General features: G+C 43.3%; 1 protein-coding gene across 2 annotated transcripts in view; it reads right to left on the minus strand.

The window, feature by feature from the left end:
- Positions 1–14,353: 14,353 nt before the first annotated feature.
- LOC106585972 (atrial natriuretic peptide receptor 3) overlaps positions 14,354–22,756 on the minus strand; it is a 58,985-nt gene continuing 50,582 nt past the window's right edge. For both annotated transcript variants that reach the window (XM_082968750.1, XM_045706896.2), the window contains exons 6-8: positions 19,495–19,615; positions 17,496–17,580; positions 14,354–16,798 (exon numbers count right to left, since the gene is read on the minus strand). In XM_082968750.1, the coding sequence (XP_082824876.1) occupies positions 16,687–16,798; positions 17,496–17,580; positions 19,495–19,615 (318 nt within the window). In that variant the 3' untranslated portion in view covers positions 14,354–16,686. The remainder of the gene's footprint in view (positions 16,799–17,495; positions 17,581–19,494; positions 19,616–22,756) is intronic.

Below are 22,756 nucleotides of genomic sequence, written 5' to 3' on the forward strand. Positions count from 1 at the left end.
ATAACAACCTTTCCCTCAAAGTGATCAAGACCAAAGAGATGATCGTTGACTACAGGAGAAGGAGGGCCTAGCACACCCCCATTCTCATTGACTCAAAGATGTATTATTGGTCCTCAGATCCTCAAAAAAGTTCTACAGCTACACCATCAAGAGCATCCTGACTGGTTACTTTGCTGCCTGGTATGGCAACTGCTCAGCCTCCGACCACAAGACACTACAGAGGGTAGTGCGTACGGCCCAGTACATCACTGGGGCCAAGCATCCTGCCATCCAGGACCTCTCTATACCAGGCGATGTCAGAGGAAGACCCTAAAAATCGCTAAAGACTGTTTTTTTGGGATGATCTCCAATTAGAGCAGCTGGTCATCGTTGTCTCTAATTGGGGATCATATTTAAGTAGATGTTTTTCCCACCTGGGTTTGTGGGAGATTATTTTGAGTTAGTGCATGTTGCACCTCTTCGTCACGGTTTGTTGTTTTTGTTTATTAGTTTATTTGTATGTCTTGCATCGTTTCACAGTTATAATAAAATGTGGAAGGATACACACGCTGCGCCTTGGTCCCATTCTTCTTCTTCGGACAGACGTGACATATATAATATATTACACAAAACTAGAGGGTTAAATAAACATTCAGATATTACATTTCTACAAAACAAACTAACCATAAATAACATCAAATTTATACACAGGTACTTTACTTAAATCAATACATGTCCTCATCACTAGTTCCATGTTGCTTTTATAGATAATTCATTATCAAACAAAGTGATAAATCATATAAGACATTTGATAAAGGTGTGACATTGAGACACCACCTATTGGGGGGATGAGAAAGTGTCTCGTGTTTTCAATAACCCTCATATTTGGAGGACTATTATGGAAGCATGTATTTGGTGTAGACATGGGTAATGAATTATGGGTAGTGAATTTGCTGACACAACTGCGTTCCTTTTGTGAGAAATGACAAATGGCTGGATTCCAACCGATCCGGCTAGCTCTTCTTCATATTTAAAGGTAATTTCCTATTGAGCCCACATATGCAGTGTTTACTGTGAATGCAGTCTTATAATGGGTGAACTTTTCCTTTAAAAAATGTGCATAGCCGAAAAGGGGTGATCGGATTAAATCCCGGCCAATATCTTTTCACCTCAATACACGGTGAGAAGATGAGAACCACACAAAAGTAAGAACCACCAAACTTTACAGGAGATACTAGAGATGAATAGACATTGTTTCAAGATGTCCATCTAATGATTATTTGCTGAGGACTAATTAAAGCTGGATTTTTTTGCTGTCAGTTTGTCAGCGACTAGTACTGTTTGTAACCACTGACAAAGTAAAATGGAAACTTTTCCCCAGAACCGTTTGATGTTGTGGGTTCACAGGAATATATGGAGTCAGTGTGAACCCAAATGGCTGTCTATACATGGATTGTATATAGCTCCTTTAGGATTCAATATATGTAGCTCTGAAGATCTTCGCTATAGTCATTTAAGATTCAGCCTACATACATAGCATTAAAAAAATAATAATAATAATAATAAAAATAAAAATAAAAAAAATAAAAACATACGTAGCATTTACCATGAACACAGTCTCCACAAATGTGGCAGAATTCCCTTTAAAGAAGACAGCAGAATACCACCCTGCATCCCACTGCTGGCTTGTTTCTGAAGCTAAGCAGGGTTGGTCCTGGTCAGTCCCTGGATGGGAGACCAGATGCTGCTGGAAGTGGTGTTGGAGGGCCAGTAGGAGGCACTCTTTCCTCTGGCCTAAAGAAAACATATCCCAATGCCCCAGGGCAGTGATTGGGGACATTGCCCTGTGTAGGCTGCTGTCTTTTGGATGGGATGTTAAAAGGGTGTCCTGACTCTCTGAGGTCATTAAAGATCCATGGCACTAGAGTAGGGGTGTTAACCCTGGTGTCCTGGCTAAATTCCCAAGCTGTCCTTCATACAGTCACCTAATCATCCCCAGCTTACAATTGGCTCATTCCTCTCCCCTGTAACTATTCCCCAGGTTGTTGCTGTAAATGAGAATGTGTTCTCAGTCAATTTACCTGGTATAAATAGAAATTGTGCTATAATGCTGATCTTCAAGGCAATGGATTTAATCTAGCCCTTCATTTCATTGATGAATTTGCTGGTCGTTGTAAAGAAACATTGCTTTTAAAAATGTACCGATTGATAATGGAGTTTAAAATAAGACAATACATCTTTAATTAAGAGGCAACCCTTTGTCACAGCTGTCTAAAGGATCGGACCAAAGTGCAGCGTGGGTGTAGTTCCACATTTTATTAAAGCCGTGAAACTTTTTCAATACACAAAATAACTGAATTTACAAACACAACAAACCGTGACGCAGAGAGAAACAAACACTACTCAAAATATAATCACCCACAAAGCCCAGGAAGGTTTTACCTCGTCAGCTCGGGGATTTGATCTTACAAACTTCCGGTTACTAGTCCAACGCTCTGTAACCACTAGGCTACCTGATGTTGTTGTAGTGAGTGGGATTGGTTCCACTCCAATAGAAGGCTTTTCATTTTATTAACTACTGTAGTTGTAAAAGTTCCAATCAGCATTATATCATTTTAATCATCCAGTATTGGCCCTGGTTCAGCAACAAACTGCCAATAATCTGTGTGGATGTATTTACCTTCTGCAAGGCCTGCAGTGACTAGCCTCTGTGTTCCCCCAACCCCAACATTGCCAGATTCGTTTTTTTGGCTGGTCTGTTTCGAGATTTTTCAAACTATGATTTTTCCGACTGACACTACATATTTTGTCATTAAAATGTCCCTAGGACATTTAACACTAAACAGCCACCAAAGTTAGATGTTTGGAGGGAATGAGGGGGGATTTTCAATGTCTGTCAAAGTCTGCTTTGAAAAACAAAAACTTGTTAGATAATCTCCAAATTGGAAAAACTACAGGAATTACATTCAAATCAGTTATAATAGAGTATCAAATCATACAACTTTATTTCACTTATTCAAACACCTAGCCTTCAGAATTATACTAGACTCCCTGAAGCTCTAGTCAAATTCTCTTGACAACGCCTGGCCTTCGAGGTAAAAATAGACTCCCTGAAGCTTCGCTCTTGTCAGATATATTTTTGTCTGTGTCATCACCTCTCATGGGTTTGAATGCATTCACAGGGCTGATAATTGAATGTATTCACAGGGCTGATAATTGAAAAGAGACAAGCAGAGGATTCATTTCGAAATAGTTTTACACGCTTTTCATTCTCACCAAACTGTTGCTAAGAAACTAGCGATGAATGTAATTGATTGAGCAGATGATTTACTGCAGAGAGGATGATTTACTGTAGAGCAGATGATTTACTGCAGAGCGGATGATTTACTGCAGAGAGGATGATTTACTGCAGAGCAGATGATTTACTGCAGAGCGGATGATTTACTGTAGAGCAGATGATTTACTGCAGAGAGGATGATTTACTGTAGAGCGGATGATTTACTGTAGAGCGGATGATTTACTGCAGAGAGGATGATTTACTGCAGAGCGGATGATTTACTGCAGAGAGGATGATTTACTGTAGAGCGGATGATTTACTGCCGAGCGGATGATTTACTGTAGAGCAGATGATTTACTGCAGAGAGGATGATTTACTGTAGAGCAGATGATTTACAGCAGAGAGTGAAATGTCTTGAGTCAGTCAAAAAGTGTTATGGGAAGCCTAAATCATTTCAGGAGTAGTAATGTGCTTAACTAGTCACATAATAAGTTGGACTTCATCTCTGTACCCCCACACACACAATTATCTGTAAGGTCCCTCAGTCGAGCAGGGAATTTCAAACACAGATTCAACCATAAAGACCAGGGAGGTTTTCCAACGCCTCGCAAAGAAGGGCACCTGTTGGTAGACGGGTCAATTTAAAAAAAGCAGACATTGAGTCACTTTCAGCATGGTGAAGTTAATTACACTTTGGATGGTGTATCAATACACCCAGTCACTACAAAGATATAGGCGTATCTTCTAACTCAGTTGCCGGACAGGAAGGAAACCGCTCAGGGATTTCACCATGAGGCCAATGGTGACTTTAAAACAGTTACAGAGTTTAATGGCTGTGATAGGAGAAAACTGAAGATGGATCAACAACATTGTAGTTACTTCACAATACTAACCTAAATGACAGAGTGAAAAGAAGGAAGCCTGTACAGAATACAAATATTCCAAAACATCCATCCTGTTTGCAACAAGGCACTGAAGTATTACTGCAAAAAATGTGGCAACAAGGCACTAAAGGAAAACTGCAAAGAAATGTGGCTAAGAAACAAAATGTATGTTCTGAACACAAAGTGTTATGTTTGGGGTGAATACAACACATTACTCCGTACCACTCTTCATACGTTTAAGCATGGTGGTGGCTGCATCATGTTATGGGTATGCTTGTCATCGGCATTAAGGATACAAAGAAACGGAATAAAGCTAAGCACAGGCAAAATCCTGTTTCAGTCTGATTTCCAACAGACACAAAGACTAATTCTCTGTTCAGCAGGTCAATAACCTAAAACACAACGCCAAATCTACACTGGACTTGCTTTCCAAGATGACACTGAATGTTCCTGAGTGGCCGAGTTACAGTTTTGACTTAAATTGCTGTCTAGCAATGATCAAAAACCAACTTGACAGAGCTTGAAGAATTTAAAAAATAATAATGTGCAAAGCTCTTAGACCCAGAAAGACTCATATCTGTAATCACTGCCAAAGGTTTTTATTTAACCAGGCAAGTCAGTTAAGAACAAATTCTTATTTTCATTGAAAGCCTAGGAACAGTGGGTTAACTGCCTTGTTCAGAACAACAGATTTTTACCTTGTCAGCTTAGGGATTCAAACTTGCAGATTTGATCTTGCAACCTCCTGGTTACTAGTCCAACACTCTAACCACTAGGCCACGCAGCTGCCCCAAAGGTGATTTGCTGCCAAGAGTGATTCTAACACGTATTGACCCAGGGGAGTGAATACTTACGTAAATTAGATATTTTTTAATTTAATTTGCAACAAATTTACAAAAAAAAAAAGCTACAAACAAGTTTTCACTTTGTCTTTATGAGGTATTGTATGTAGATGGGCGAGAAAATACATCTACATTTAATATTTTTTGAATTCAGGATGTAACACAACAAAATGTATAATAAGTCAAGGAGTATGAATACTTTCTAAATAAGTGACTATATGTTTTATGTTTCTATTATTACTTACAATGGGCCTCAGGATCTCATCACGGTATCTCTGTGCATTCAAATTTCCATTGATAAAATGCAATTTTGTTTGTTGTCCGTAGCTTATGCCTGCCCCATACCATAACACCACCTCCACCATGGGGCCCATATCATAACCCCACCTCCACCATGGGGCCCATACCATAACCCCACCTCCACCATGGGGCCCATACCATAACCCCACCTCCACCATGGGGCCCATACCATAACACCACCTCCACAATGGGGCCCATACCATAACCCCACCTCCACCATGGGGCCCATACCATAACCCCACCTCCACCATGGGGCCCATACCATAACACCACCTCCACCATGGGGCCCATACCATAACCCCACCTCCACCATGGGGCCCATACCATAACCCCACCTCCACCATGGGGCCCATACCATAACCCCACCTCCACAATGGGGCCCATACCATAACCCCACCTCCACCATGGGGCCCATACCATAACCCCACCTCCACCATGGGGCCCATACCATAACACCACCTCCACCATGGGGCCAATACCATAACCCCACCTCCACCATGGGGCCCATACCATAACCCCACCTCCACCATGGGGCCCATACCATAACACCACCTCCACAATGGGGCCCATACCATAACCCCACCTCCACCATGGGGCCCATACCATAACCCCACCTCCACCATGGGGCCCATACCATAACCCCGCCTCCACCATGGGGCCCATACCATAACCCCACCTCCACCATGGGGCCCATACCATAACCCCACCTCCACCATGGGGCCCATACCATAACCCCACCTCCACCATGGGGCCCATACCATAACCCCACCTCCACCATGGGGCACATTCTGTTCACAACGTTGACATCAGCAAACCGCTCCCCCACATGACGCAATACACGTGGTCAACGGTTGTCTGCGGTTCTCTCAAATGATGTTGGAGGCGGCTTATGGTTGAGAAATGAATGTTCAATTCTCTGGCAACAGCTCTGGTGGACATTCCTGCAGTCAGCATGCCAATATGCACGCTCTCTCAAAACTTGAGACATCTGTGGTATTGTGTTGTGTGACAAAACTACACATTTTAGAGTGGCATTTTATTGTCCCCAGCACAAGGTGCACCTGTGTAACGATCATGCTGTTTAATCAGCTTCTTGATATGCCACACCTGTCAGGTGGATGGATAATTTTGACAAAGGAGAAATGCTCACTAACAGGGATGTAAAAAAATGTGTGCACAACATTTTAGAGAAAAAAACTTTTTTGTGCGTATGGAACATTTCTTTGAAAAATTTAGCTCAAGAAACATGGGACCAACACTTTACATGTTGTGTTTATATTTTATGCACAGTATCAGTCAAAATGTTGGACACACCTACTCATTCAAGGGTTTTTCTATATTTTTACAACTTTCTACATTGTAGAATAATAGTGAAGATATCAAAACTATGAAATAACACTTATGGATTCACGTAGAAACCAAAAAACTGTTAAACAAATAAAAAAATATTATATATTTGAGATTCTTCAAAGTAGCCACCCTTTGCCTTGATGACAGCTTTGCACACTGTTGGCATTCTCTCAACCAGATTTATGAGGTAGTCACCTGGAATGCATTTCAATTAACAGGTGTGCCTTGTTAAAAGTTAATTTGTGTAATTTCTTTCCTTCTTAACGGCTTTGAGACAATCAGTTGTGTTGTGACAAGGTCGGAGTGGTATACAGAAGATAGCCCTATTTGGTAAAATACCAAGTCATATTATGGCAAGAACAGCTCAAGCAAGCAAAGAGAAACAACAGTTCATCATTACTTTAAGACATGAAGGTCAGTAAATACGGAACATTTCAAGAACTTTGAAAGTTTCTTCAAGTGCAGTAGCAAAAACCATCAAGCGCTATGATGAAACTGGCTCTCATGAGGACCGCCACAGGAAAGGAAGACCCAGAGTTACCTCTGCTGCAGAGGATAAGATGTTTAGAGTTACCAGCCTCAGAAATTGCAGCCCAAATAAATGCTTCACAGAGTTCAAGTAACAGACACATCTCAACACCACCTGTTCAGAAGAGACTGTGTGAATCAGGTATTCATGGTCGAATTGCTGCAAAGAAACCACTACTAAAGGACACCACTAATAAGAAGAGACTTGCTTGGGCCAAGAAACATGAGCAATGGACATTAGACCTGTGGAAATCTGTCCTTTGGTTTGATGAGTCCAAATGTGAGATTTTTGGTTCCAACCGCCGTGTCTTTGTAAGACGCAGAATAGGTGAACAGATGATTTCTGCATGTGTGGTTCCCACCGTGAAGCATGGAGGAGGTGTTATGGTGTGGGGGTGCTTTGCTGGTGACACTGTCAGTGATTTATTTAGAATTCAAGGCACACTTAACCAGCATGGCTACCACAGCATTCTGCAGCGATACACCATCCCATCTGGTTTGCGTTTAGTGGGACTATATTTTTTTTTTCAACAGGACAATGACCCAACACACCTCCAGGCTGTGTAAGGGCTATTTGACCAAGAAGGAGAGTGATGGAGTGCTGCATCAGATGACCTGGCCTCCACAATCACCCGACCTCAACCCAATTGAGATGGTTTGGGATGAGTTGGACCGCAGAGTGAAGGAAAAGCAGCCAACAAGTGCTCAGCATATGTGGGAACTCATTCAAGAATGTTGGAAAAGATTTCCAGGTGAAGCTAGTTGAGAGAATGCCAAGCGTGGTCCAAGCTGTCATCAAGGCAAAGGGTGGCAACTTTGAAGAATCTCAAACATAAAATATATTTTGATTTGTTTAGCACTTTTTTAGTTACTACATAATTCCATATGTGTTGTTTTCATAGTTTCGATGTCTTCACTATTATTCTAAAATGTAGAAAATAGTAAAAATAAAGAAAAACCTTTGAATGAGTAGGTGTGTCTAAACTTGTGACTGGTGCTGTATATTGGGGGAAGGGTATATTACAGAATAACCTTTGCATATATTCTCTCTGGAAAGGAATCTTTAGAAAATAAGCAAAGTAGATAGGATTTTACCAGATAATTGTACAAAGTGTATTAATGATGAATTATTACATAATACGCGTATTACTTACATCATTGACTTTGATTGGTTGATTCAGAGTGAAATCCATGCAAAGACAAACATCCAACTATTACAGGGCCGTCTAGTGTTTAAACCATCTGTACTGTACCCACTGAGTATACTAAACATTATGAACACTTTCCTAATATTGATGCACACGGGAAACTGTTGATTCTCAAAGACCCAGCAGTTCCTGACAAACTCAAACAGGTTCGCCTATAGTCACGCTATTGTTATTTTACTGTTTACTGTTTAATTATTTGTTACTTTTATTTCTTAGTCTTATATTATTTTATATATATGTTTTTAAACTGCACTGTTGGTTAAGGGCTTGTAAGTAAGCATTTCACTGTAAGGTCAACAACCAGTTGTATTCAGCGTATGTGACAAATACAATTTCAAATCAAATCAAATTTATTTTTATATAGCCCTTCGTACATCAGCTGATATTCTCAAAGTGCTGTACAGAAACCCAGCCTAAAACCCCAAACAGTAAGCAAAGTATGTGAAAGAAGCACGGTGGCTAGGAAAAACTCCCTAGGAAAAACTCCCTAGAAAGGCCAAAAACCTAGGAAGAAACCTAGAGAGGAACCAGGCTATGAGGGGTGGCCAGTCCTCTTCTGGCTGTGCAGGGTGGATATTATAACAGAACATGGTGAAAATGTTAAAATGTTAAAATGTTCATAAATGACCAGCATGGTCAAATAATAATAATCATAGTAGTTGTCGAGGGTGCAACAAGCACGTCCGGTGAACAGGTCAGGGTTCCATAGCCGCAGGCAGAACAGTTGAAACTGGAGCAGCAGCACGGCCAGGTGGACTGGGGACAGCAAGGAGTCATCATACCAGGTAGTCCTGAGGCATGGTCCTAGGGCTCAGGTCCTCCGAGAGAAAGACAGAAAGAGAGAAAGAGAGAATTAGAGAGAGCATATTTAAATACACACAGGACACCGGATAAGACAAGAGAAATACTCCAGATGTAACAGACTGACCCTAGCCCCCCGACACAAACTACTGCAGCATAAATACTGGAGGCTGAGACAGGAGGGATCAGAAGACACTGTGGCCCCATCCGATGATACCCCCGGACAGGGCCAAACAGGCAGGATATAACCCCACCCACTTTGCCAAAGCACAGCCCCCACACCACTAGAGGGATGTCTCCAACCACCAACTTACCGTCCTAAGACAAGGCCGAGTATAGCCCACAACGATCTCCGCCATGGCACAACCCAAAGGGGGGGCGCCAACCCAGACAGGAAGACCACGTCAGTGACTCAACCCACTCAAGTGACGCACCCCTCCCATGGACGGCATGGAAGAACACCAGTAGGCCAGTGACTCAGCCCCTGTAAAAGGGTTAGAGGCAGAGAATCCCAGTGGAAAGAGGGGAACCGGCAAGGCAGAGACAGCAAGGGCGGTTCGTTGCTCCAGCCTTTCCGTTCACCTTCACACTCCTGGGCCAGACTATACTTAATCATAGGACCTACTGAAGAGATAAGTCTTCAGTAAAGACTTAAAGGTTGAGACTGAGTCTGCGTCTCTCACATTGGTAGGCAGACCATTCCATAAAAATGGAGCTCTATAGGAGAAAGCCCTACCTCCAGCCGTTTGCTTAGAAATTCTAGGGACAATTAGGAGGCCTGCGTCTTGTGACCGTAGCGTACGTGTAGGTATGTACGGCAGGACCAAATCGGAAAGATAGGTAGGAGCAAGCCCATGTAATGCTTTGTAGGTTAGCAGTAAAACCTTGAAATCAGCCCTTGCCTTAACAGGAAGCCAGTGTAGGGAGGCTAGCACTGGAGTAATATGATCACATTTTTTGGTTCTAGTCAGGATTCTAGCAGCCGTATTTAGCACTAACTGAAGTTTATTTAGTGCTTTATCCGGGTAGCCGGAAAGTAGAGCATTGCAGTAGTCCAGCCTAGAAGTAACAAAAGCATGGATTAATTTTTCTGCGTCATTTTTGGACAGAAAATTTCTGATTTTTGCAATGTTACGTAGATGGAAAAAAGCTGTCCTTGAAACAGTCTTGATATGTTCTTCAAAAGAGAGATCAGGGTCCAGAGTAACGCCGAGGTCCTTCACAGTTTTATTTGAGACGACTGTACAACCATCCAGATTAATTGTCAGATTCAACAGAAGATCTCTTTGTTTCTTGGGACCTAGAACAAGCATCTCTGTTTTGTCCGAGTTTAAAAGTAGAAGTTTGCAGCCATCCACTTCTTTATGTCTGAAACACAGGCTTCTAGCGAGGGCAATTTTGATTTGACTTGATTTGACCTACTACCATACCATGTTCAAAGGCATTTTTGTCACCTTCTGAATGGCACACATTCACAATGTCGCACCATTCTCTGTAAACCAGAGACACTGTTGTGCGTGAAAGGCCCAGGAGGGCGGCCATTTCCGAGAATACTGGAAAATGTATCCTGGCACCGACGATCATACCACGCTCAAAGTCGCTTAGGTCACTTGTTTTACCCCATTCTAACGTCCAACCGAACAGTAACTGAATGCCTCGATGCCTGTCTGCCTGCTTTATATAGCAAGGCAGACTGGTGACTGTCTGTAGAAGCAATCCATTTTCATGAACAGGGTGGTGTACCCAATAAACTGGTCAGTGAGTGTTTATAGAGAGTGTGGCAAACATTTAGAACGGACGCCATGTTACTGCCATTTATCCATTCATGGCAAGTATTACGATTCAAATGTTTTATTCTAGACGTTCAGTTACATGGCATTGTTTAAAATTAAGACAATTCTGTAAACTGCTTTTGGTCAACATTGCCCATGGGGAGCTAACATGGCTGCCATATGTAATTCTTTGGAATTAGATAGAACGTCGAGGCCCCGCCCATCTGTGGGGAGAACAAAATTTGGTCACCTAGGTTACCCCATTGGCTCACAGCAAATATTTGGCCTTTTTTAAACACAATATTCTCATTGTTTGTTTGTTTTAGTCAATTACAAAACTACATTTATGAAAAGTGCAACATGTCTGAAGATCACTTTTCAACATTCTAAATGCTTAGAAAAAAGCTAATATTGTAGGGCTTCCCTCATGCCCCTTTTCATGACGGTGCTTGCAGCCACGTGAGTGAGTGAGTGCTAGCTAGCTACTGACCGGAACATTAAAATCAAAATCACATTTTATTTGTCACATGCGCCGAATACAACAGGTGTAGTAGACGTTACCGTGAAATGCTGAATACAACAGGTGTAGTAGACCTCACAGTGAAATGCTGAATACAACAGGTGTAGTAGACCTCACAGTGAAATGCTGAATACAACAGGTGTAGTAGACCTCACAGTGAAATGCTGAATACAACAGGTGTAGTAGACCTCACAGTGTAATGCTGAATACAACAGGTGTAGTAGACCTTACAGTGAAATGCTGAATACAACAGGTGTAGTAGACCTTACCGTGAAATGCTGAATATAACAGGTGTAGTAGACCTCACAGTGAAATGCTGAATACAACAGGTGTAGTAGACCTCACAGTGAAATTCTGAATACAACAGGTGTAGACCTCACAGTGAAATGCTGAATACAACAGGTGTAGTAGACCTCACAGTGAAATGCTGAATACAACAGGTGTAGTAGACCTCACCGTGAAATGCTGAATACAACAGGTGTAGTAGACCTCACAGTGAAATGCTGAATACAACAGGTGTAGACCTCACAGTGAAATGCTGAATACATTTGGTGTAGTAGATCTCACAGTGAAATGCTGAATACAACAGGTGTAGTAGACCTTACAGTGAAATGCTGAATACAACAGGTATAGTAGACCTCACAGTGAAATGCTGAATACAACAGGTGTAGTAGACCTTACAGTGAAATGCTGAATACAACAGGTGTAGTAGACCTCACAGTGAAATGCTGAATACAACAGGTGTAGTAGACCTCACAGTGAAATGCTGAATACAACAGGTATAGTAGACCTTAAGCTAGCCAAGAACAAAAACACTTTAAAACGGACTATACAGCTACAAGTAGTGAGTGGAGTTACTAACAGACTATACAGCTACAAGTAGTGAGTGGAGTTACTAACAGACTATACAACTACAAGTAGTGAGTGGAGTTACTAACAGACTATACAGCTACAAGTAGTGAGTGGAGTTACTAACAGACTATACAGCTACAAGTAGTGAGTGGAGTTACTAACAGACTATACAGCTACAAGTAGTGAGTGGAGTTACTAACAGACTATACAGCTACAAGTAGTGAGTGGAGTTACTAACAGACTGCAACTACAAGTAGTGAGTGGAGTTACTAACAGACTATACAGCTACAAGTAGTGAGTGGAGTTACTAACAGACTATACAACTACAAGTAGTGAGTGGAGTTACTAACAGACTATACAGCTACAAGTAGTGAGTGGAGTTACTAACAGACTATACAAGTAGTGAGTGGAGTTACTAACAGACTATACAGCTACAAGTAGTGAGTGGAGTTACTAACAGACTATACAGCTACAAGTAGTGAGTGGAGTTACTAACAGACTATACAAGTAGTGAGTGGAGTTACTAACAGACTATACAAGTAGTGAGTGGAGTTACTAACAGACTATACAAGTAGTGAGTGGAGTTACTAACAGACTATACAAGTAGTGAGTGGAGTTACTAACAGACTATACAAGTAGTGAGTGGAGTTACTAACAGACTATACAGCTACAAGTAGTGAGTGGAGTTACTAACAGACTATACAACTACAAGTAGTGAGTGGAGTTACTAACAGACTATACAGCTACAAGTAGTGAGTGGAGTTACTAACAGACTATACAAGTAGTGAGTGGAGTTACTAACAGACTATACAGCTACAAGTAGTGAGTGGAGTTACTAACAGACTATACAGCTACAAGTAGTGAGTGGAGTTACTAACAGACTATACAAGTAGTGAGTGGAGTTACTAACAGACTATACAAGTAGTGAGTGGAGTTACTAACAGACTATACAAGTAGTGAGTGGAGTTACTAACAGACTATACAAGTAGTGAGTGGAGTTACTAACAGACTATACAAGTAGTGAGTGGAGTTACTAACAGACTATACAGCTACAAGTAGTGAGTGGAGTTACTAACAGACTATACAAGTAGTGAGTGGAGTTACTAACAGACTATACAAGTAGTGAGTGGAGTTACTAACAGACTATACAAGTAGTGAGTGGAGTTACTAACAGACTATACAAGTAGTGAGTGGATTTACTAACAGACTATACAGCTACAAGTACTGAGTGGAGTTACTAACAGACTACAAGTAGTGAGTGGAGTTACTAACAGACTATACAAGTAGTGAGTGGAGTTACTAACAGACTATACAAGTAGTGAGTGGAGTTACTAACAGACTATACAAGTAGTGAGTGGAGTTACTAACAGACTATACAAGTAGTGAGTGGAGTTACTAACAGACTATACAAGTAGTGAGTGGAGTTACTAACAGACTATACAAGTAGTGAGTGGAGTTACTAACAGACTATACAAGTAGTGAGTGGAGTTACTAACAGACTATACAAGTAGTGAGTGGAGTTACTAACAGACTATACAGCTACAAGTAGTGAGTGGAGTTACTAACAGACTATACAAGTAGTGAGTGGAGTTACTAACAGACTATACAAGTAGTGAGTGGAGTTACTAACAGACTATACAAGTAGTGAGTGGAGTTACTAACAGACTATACAAGTAGTGAGTGGAGTTACTAACAGACTATACAAGTAGTGAGTGGAGTTACTAACAGACTATACAAGTAGTGAGTGGAGTTACTAACAGACTATACAAGTAGTGAGTGGAGTTACTAACAGACTATACAAGTAGTGAGTGGAGTTACGAACGGAATAGAATAAACAAGATAAAGGTCTTACCTGTGATGAAATGTTTTCCCCATTCCTAGCGATGTGTAGCCAACTTTGACACTGGAACACCACATTTCCCACGCCACGTAGCCTGAAACCACAGGCCTCTTTTTGCAGGCTCTATTTCCCTACGTGAGTGCATTGCAGACCATAGGTCGGGTATTTTTATACCTGGTCACATTGAACAGCACAGTAGATTTACGGCATGAATTGTTAATTTATTATTTCTCTATAACAAAAAATAAAAAAAATCAACGACGAGGTTGGCTCTTTTTAAACTGCGGGTCAATAGAAAATAATGTTTGTTTCCCCCAATGGTCAAGGGGAATTCCTCATTATTATGTAAATATCAACTCTGAGTACTGTACTAATAATGAAGAAACTCTGTAAACATATCTCTGGACCAGCATACCTAGAGTCCATTCCAAACAAGTTCATTGTTTTAGCTGCAAAGCCTTCGTTGATAGACCCTATTTTACGTGATCGCTGGTCAGTAAAGTGTACTGAAGTGAGATGCATGTGCCATCCATCTCTGACCTGGCCTAACCCAGTTATCTCTGACCCGGCCTAACCCAGATACCTCTGACCTGGCCTAACCCAGTTATCTCTGACCTGGCCTACCTCTGACCTGGCCGAACCCAGTTACCTCTGACCTGGCCTAACCCAGTTACCTCTGACCTGGCCTAACCCAGTAACCTCTGACCTGGCCTAACCTAGTTATCTCTGACCTGGCCGAACCCAGTTACCTGGCCTAACCCAGTAACCTCTGACCTGGCCTAACCCAGTAACCTCTGACCTGGCCTAACCCAGTAACCTCTGACCTGGCCTAACCCAGTTACCTCTGACCTGGCCTAACCCAGTTACCTCTGACCTGGCCTACCTCTGACCTGGCCTAACCCAGTTACCTCTGACCTGGCCTAACCCAGTTACCTCCCACCTGGCCTAACCCAGTTACCTCTGACCTGGCCTAACCCAGTTACCTCTGACCTGGCCTAACCCAGTTACCTCCCACCTGGCCTAACCCAGTTACCCCTCACCTGGCCTAACCCAGTTACCTCTGACCTGGCCTAACCCAGTTATCTCCGACCTGGCCTAACCCAGTTATCTCTGACCTGGCCTAACCCAGTTACCTCTCACCTGGTCTAACCCAGTTATCTCTGACCTGGCCTAACCCAGTTACCTCTCACCTGGCCTAACCCAGTTACCTCTGACCTGGCCTAACCCAGTTACCTCTCACCTGGCCTAACCCAGTTACCTCTGACCCGGCCTAACCCAGTTACCTCTGACCCGGCCTAACCCAGTTACCTCTGACCTGGCCTAACCCAGTTACCTTTCATCTGGCCTAACCCAGTTACCTCTGACCTGGCCTACCCCTTACCTGGCCTAACCCAGTAACCTCTCACCTGGCCTAACCCAGTTACCTCTGACCCGGCCTAACCCAGTTACCTCTGACCTGGCCTAACCCAGTTACCTCTGACCTGGCCTACCTCTCACCTGGCCTAACCCAGTTACCTCTGACCTGGCCTAACCCAGTTACCTCTCACCTGGCCTAACCCAGTTAGCTCTGACCCGGCCTAACCCAGTTACCTCTGACCCGGCCTAACCCAGTTACCTCTGACCTGGCCTAACCCAGTTACCTTTCACCTGGCCTAACCCAGTTACCTCTGACCTGGCCTACCCCTTACCTGGCCTAACCCAGTAACCTCTCACCTGGCCTAACCCAGTTACCTCTGACCCGGCCTAACCCAGTTACCTCTGACCTGGCCTAACCCAGTTACCTCTGACCTGGCCTACCTCTCACCTGGCCTAACCCAGTTACCTCTGACCTGGCCTAACCCAGTTACCTCTCACTTGGCCTAACCCAGTTACCTCTGACCCGGTCTAACCCAGTTACCTCTGACCTGGCCTAACCCAGTTACCTCTTACCCGGCCTAACCCAGTTACCTCTGACCCGGCCTAACCCAGTCACCTGGCCTAACCCAGTTACCTCTGACCCGGCCTAACCCATTCACCTGGCCTAACCCAGTTACCTCAGGTTTGACTAAAACACAGCAGGGTGGAGAACAAATGCTTTTTTTTTTACTGACAAACAGGTCAAAACTTTTCCAAAGTCTCGTGACACAACAGCGTCCATTATCTGAATACATTCACACCCACGATTCTGTACATTGACAATTGCGCAGTGTAATACTAGTAAGGTCTTGATAATTACTAAAAGCAATTTTGCGCAGACTATAAATTCTTCCGTGCTGGCCCCTCTTAAGGGGAGAATATACACTTATATCTTTCTGCAGAGATGAGACGCAAGTGGCGCTTTGTGACAGCTAACTTTCCTGAGTTGATGAAATTAAAAAAAAAAAAAACGGTAAAACACACAACAACAACAACAACAACAATGACACTATGTCTTTCTTTAAATAGCACGAGTACTCTGACAACAGGGTACAGTGTGTCGAGTCTTTGGTCACATTCCCATGATGCTTCGCTGGAACGGAACCTTCGGGGAGCCGCAGACGAACGCAGCGATGCTCTACGCCGCCGAGAAGTTCGACCTGACAGAGTCTTCTCGTAACTGACGATGTTTCCCCATGTCACGCTCCTCCCTGGCTGTGCGTCTCTCGATGGTTATGGTGTAGTTCTTCCTGTTAGGAACAAAAACAACAAAAAACGCTTTGAGTTCACATTCATTACAATTTTATTTAGACCAGGTAAGATATGTTGTTTACTGTGATGCTTACCCTATAGCTGTCATGTCTGTATTCCCCCTATAGCTGTCATGTCTGTATTCCCCCTATAGTTGTCATGTCTGTATCCCCCCTATAGCTGTCATGTCTGTATTCCTCCTATAGCTGTCATGTCTGTATTCCTCCTATAGCTGTCATGTCTGTATTCCCCCTATAGCTGTCATGTCTGTATTCCCCCTATAGCTGTCATGTCTGTATCCCCCCTATAGCTGTCATGTCTGTATTCCCCCTATAGCTGTCATGTCTGTATTCCCCCTATAGCTGTCATGTCTGTATTCCTCCTATAGCTGTCATGTCTGTATTCCCCCTATAGCTGTCATGTCTGTATTCCCCCTATAGCTGTCATGTCTGTATTCCCCCTATAGCTGTCATGTCTGTATTCCCCCTATAGCTGTCATGTCTGTATTCCCCCTATAGCTGTCATGTCTGTATCCCCCCTATAGCTGTCATGTCTGTATTCCCCCTATAGCTGTCAGTCGTTATGCTTGTCCTATAGATCATTGCTGTCTTTGAGGTTAAAACTAAGCTTGAATCCAGTTGAAATGAGCCAAACAAACACCACTTTCAGTTGAAGCTTGTTGTCGTGCTGTTTTACCTGATGAAGTATAAGGCCATGAGCAGGGCAGTTCCCAGCAGGGCTCCCACTATGATCCCAGTAAGAGCAGAAACTCCTAGACCACCTGCTTGGAGACGAAGAGGGAGGCTATTAGTTAGGCTAACGACACTTCTGCTACACACCTGTGGTACACTATATATTTTTGTTTTAACTTGATTGTCTGTGAGTGCCAGATAGGTGGGGTGTGCCCATAGGGGACAAGCTCATCGGCAGCTAAGCTAATGTGGTGGATGATTTCAAATGTATATCGAACACCGGAGAATGAACACCTGCAGGCTGGATCTGAATACCTTCAGGCTGGATCTGAATACCTGCAGGCTAGATCTGAATACCTACAGGCTTGATATGAATACCTGCAGGCTAGATCTGAATACCTGCAGGCTGGATCTGAATACCTGCAGGCTAGATCTGAATACCTGCAGGCTGGATCTGAATACCTGCAGGCTTGATATGAATACCTGCAGGCTAGATCTGAATACCTGCACGCTAGATATGAATACCTGCAGGCTTGATATGAATACCTGCAGGCTGGATCTGAATACCTGCAGGCTAGATCTGAATACCTGCACGCTAGATATGAATACCTGCAGGCTTGATATGAATACCTGCAGGCTAGATCTGAATACCTGCACGCTAGATCTGAATACCTGCAGGCTTGATATGAATACCTGCAGGCTAGATCTGAATACCTGCACGCTAGATCTGAATACCTGCAGGCTGGATCTGAATACCTGCAGGCTAGATCTGAATACCTGCACGCTAGATCTGAATACCTGCACGCTAGATCTGAATACCTGCAGGCTAGATCTGAATACCTGCAGGCTAGATCTGAATACCTGCAGGCTAGATCTGAATACCTGCAGGCTGGATCTGAATACCTGCAGGCTGGATCTGAATACCTGCAGGCTGGATCTGAATACCTGCAGGCTTGATATGAATACCTGCAGGCTTGATCTGAATACCTGCAGGCTAGATCTGAATACCTGCAGGCTTGATATGAATACCTGCAGGCTTGATATGAATACCTGCAGGCTAGATCTGAATACCTGCACGCTAGATCTGAATACCTGCAGGCTTGAGCTTCTGTTTAAAGTATTGTAGAGCTCTTGCATCTAAATATAAACAGTTCTGGCACGTATTTCAGTCCCATGTCACTGAACCCCTATATTACACATCTGCACTGAACCCCCATATTACACATCTGCACTGAACCCCCATATTACACATCTGCACTGAACCCCCATATTACACATCTGCACTGAACCCCCATATTACACATCTGCACTGAACCCCCATATTACACATCTGCACTGAACCCCCATATTACACATCTGCACTGAACCCCTATATTACACATCTGCACTGAACCCCCATATTACACATCTGCACTGAACCCCCATATTACACATCTGCACTGAACCCCCATATTACACATGTGAGTCAAAACTTGGGGTGTTTCAATCTCATGGCTTGATGTGTGTAGACAGAGAGAACAGGTCTGTATTTGTTGGTGTAGACAGAGAGGACAGAACAGGTCTGTATTTGTTGGTGTAGACAGAGAGAACAGAACAGGTCTGTATTTGTTGGTGTAGACAGAGAGAACAGAACAGGTCTGTATTTGTTGGTGTAGACAGAGAGAACAGAACAGGTCTGTATTTGTTGGTGTAGACAAGGAGAACAGGTCTGTATTTCTTGGTGTAGACAGAGAGAACAGAACAGGTCTGTATTTGTTGGTGGAGACAGAGAGGACAGAACAGGTCTGTGTTTGTTGGTGTAGACAGAGAGGACAGAACAGGTCTGTGTTTGTTGGTGTGTGTAGTGGTGGAGACATATACAATAATTTGTGTGTTATTAGTTTAAGCACACTATGTTTTTCTCTATTGTTGTGAAATTTTATGACCAATTTATGCAGAAATCCAGGTAATTCCAAAAGGTTCACATATTTTTTTCTTGTCACTGTATATTAGAGATAATTTACATGATTTGTCTGGCTGGTCTGTGTGGTGCACTCTGTGCCGTCCTTTCAGTGTGAAGAGTTCAGGGTTGAACACTGGAAGCATCTGGAAACTCTCGTTCACACCAAAGTAGTTACACACCGTCTGAAAACACAAACACCAAAAGCAGTTAGCTACAGACCTCTGAAACAAGGACAGTCAGTCTCATACTCTGTTGGCATTTTCCTGTTTCCTGCCACTCAAAAAAAGGTCCGTAAATATAAAGCTCAATAAGATCATATTACAGAATCAGTAACAATAAACCCAGCACGCACAGAAACTGAAAGAAATGATCCCAACCCCCCCCCCCCCCCCCCCCCCCCCCCCAATCCCATTTCCCCAAACCCCCCATCCCATTTCCCCATTTCCCCTTTGGCAACAAAACGGATGGCACTGTGATAGACTGCATCCAGCTTGCTGAGTAGAGTGTTGGAGGCTATTTTGTAAATGACATCACCGAAGTCAAGGATCGGTAGGATAGTCAGTTTTACGAGGGTATGTTTGGCAGCATGAGTGAAGGAGGCTTTGTTGCGAAATAGGAAGCCGATTCTAGATTTAACTTTGGATTGGAGATGCTTAATGTGAGTCTGGAAGGAGAGTTTACAGTCTAGCCAGACACCTAGGTATTTGTAGTTGTCCACATATTCTAAGTCAGAACCGTCCAGAGTAGTGATGCTAGTTGGGCGGGCGGGTGCGGGCAGCGAACGCTTGAAAAGCATGCATTTGGTTTTACTAGCGTTTAAGAGCAGTTGGAGGCCACGGAAGGAGTGTTGTATGGCGTTGAAGCTGGAGATGCAGGTTACAGGATTAGTTTGAAGTTATCTGTTCGTACGTCATAGGAATAGGCTCTGTTTGCTTTTTAGATGATTATTATCAAGATCACACAGACAGGTGGGACCTGATCCTAGATCAACACTCCTACTGAGACTCTTTATGACCTGATCCTAGTTCACCACTCCTACTGAGACTCTTTATGACCTGATCCTAGATCACCACTCCTACTGAGACTCTGTATGACCTGATCCTAGATCACCACTCCTACTGGGAGACTCTTTATGACCTGATCCTAGATCACCACTCCTACTGAGACTCTGTATGACCTGATCCTAGATCACCACTCCTACTGGGAGACTCTTTATGACCTGATCCTAGATCACCACTCCTACTGAGACTCTGTATGACCTGATCCTAGATCACCACTCCTACTGGGAGACTCTTTATGACCTGATCCTAGATCACCACTCCTACTGGGAGACTCTTTATGATCTGATCCTAGATCACCTCTCCTACTGAGACTCTGTATGACCTGATCCTAGATCACCACTCCTACTGGGAGACTCTTTATGATCTGATCCTAGATCACCTCTCCTACTGAGACTCTGTATGACCTGATCCTAGATCACCACTCCTACTGGGAGACTCTTTATGACCTGATCCTAGATCATCACTCCTACTGGGAGACTCTTTATGTTCTGATCCTAGATCACCACTCCTACTGAGACTCTTTATGACCTGATCCTAGTTCACCACTCCTACTGAGACTCTTTATGACCTGATCCTAGATCAACACTCCTACTGAGACTCTTTATGACCTGATCCTAGATCACCACTCCTACTGAGACTCTTTATGACCTGATCCTAGATCACCACTCCTACTGAGACTCTTTATGACCTGATCCTAGATCAACACTCCTACTGAGACTATGACCTGATCCTAGATCACTACTCCTACTGAGACTCTTTATGACCTGATCCTAGATCACCACTCCTACTGGGAGACTCTTTATGACCTGATCCTAGATCACCACTCCTACTGGGAGACTCTTTATGTTCTGATCCTAGATCACCACTCCTACTGAGACTCTTTATGACCTGATCCTAGATCACCACTCCTACTGAGACTCTTTATGACCTGATCCTAGATCACCACTCCTACTGGGAGACTCTTTATGATCTGATCCTAGATCACCTCTCCTACTGAGACTCTGTATGACCTGATCCTAGATCACCACTCCTACTGGGAGACTCTTTATGACCTGATCCTAGATCACCACTCCTACTGGGAGACTCTTTATGTTCTGATCCTAGATCACCACTCCTACTGAGACTCTTTATGACCTGATCCTAGTTCACCACTCCTACTGAGACTCTTTATGACCTGATCCTAGATCAACACTCCTACTGAGACTCTTTATGACCTGATCCTAGATCACCACTCCTACTGAGACTCTTTATGACCTGATCCTAGATCACCACTCCTACTGAGACTCTTTATGACCTGATCCTAGATCAACACTCCTACTGAGACTATGACCTGATCCTAGATCACTACTCCTACTGAGACTCTTTATGACCTGATCCTAGATCACCACTCCTACTGGGAGACTCTTTATGACCTGATCCTAGATCACCACTCCTACTGGGAGACTCTTTATGTTCTGATCCTAGATCACCACTCCTACTGAGACTCTTTATGACCTGATCCTAGATCACCACTCCTACTGGGAGACTCTTTATGTTCTGATCCTAGATCACCACTCCTACTGAGACTCTTTATGACCTGATCCTAGATCACCACTCCTACTGAGACTCTTTATGACCTGATCCTAGATCACCACTCCTACTGGGAGACTCTTTATGATCTGATCCTAGATCACCTCTCCTACTGAGACTCTGTATGACCTGATCCTAGATCACCACTCCTACTGGGAGACTCTTTATGACCTGATCCTAGATCACCACTCCTACTGGGAGACTCTTTATGTTCTGATCCTAGATCACCACTCCTACTGAGACTCTTTATGACCTGATCCTAGTTCACCACTCCTACTGAGACTCTTTATGACCTGATCCTAGATCAACACTCCTACTGAGACTCTTTATGACCTGATCCTAGATCACCACTCCTACTGAGACTCTTTATGACCTGATCCTAGATCACCACTCCTACTGAGACTCTTTATGACCTGATCCTAGATCAACACTCCTACTGAGACTATGACCTGATCCTAGATCACTACTCCTACTGAGACTCTTTATGACCTGATCCTAGATCACCACTCCTACTGGGAGACTCTTTATGACCTGATCCTAGATCACCACTCCTACTGGGAGACTCTTTATGTTCTGATCCTAGATCACCACTCCTACTGAGACTCTTTATGACCTGATCCTAGATCACCACTCCTACTGAGACTCTTTATGACCTGATCCTAGATCACCACTCCTACTGGGAGACTCTTTATG

Source organism: Salmo salar, chromosome 24, assembly GCF_965601325.2.
Source record: "Salmo salar chromosome 24, fSalSal1, whole genome shotgun sequence".
NCBI lineage: Eukaryota > Metazoa > Chordata > Actinopteri > Salmoniformes > Salmonidae > Salmo > Salmo salar.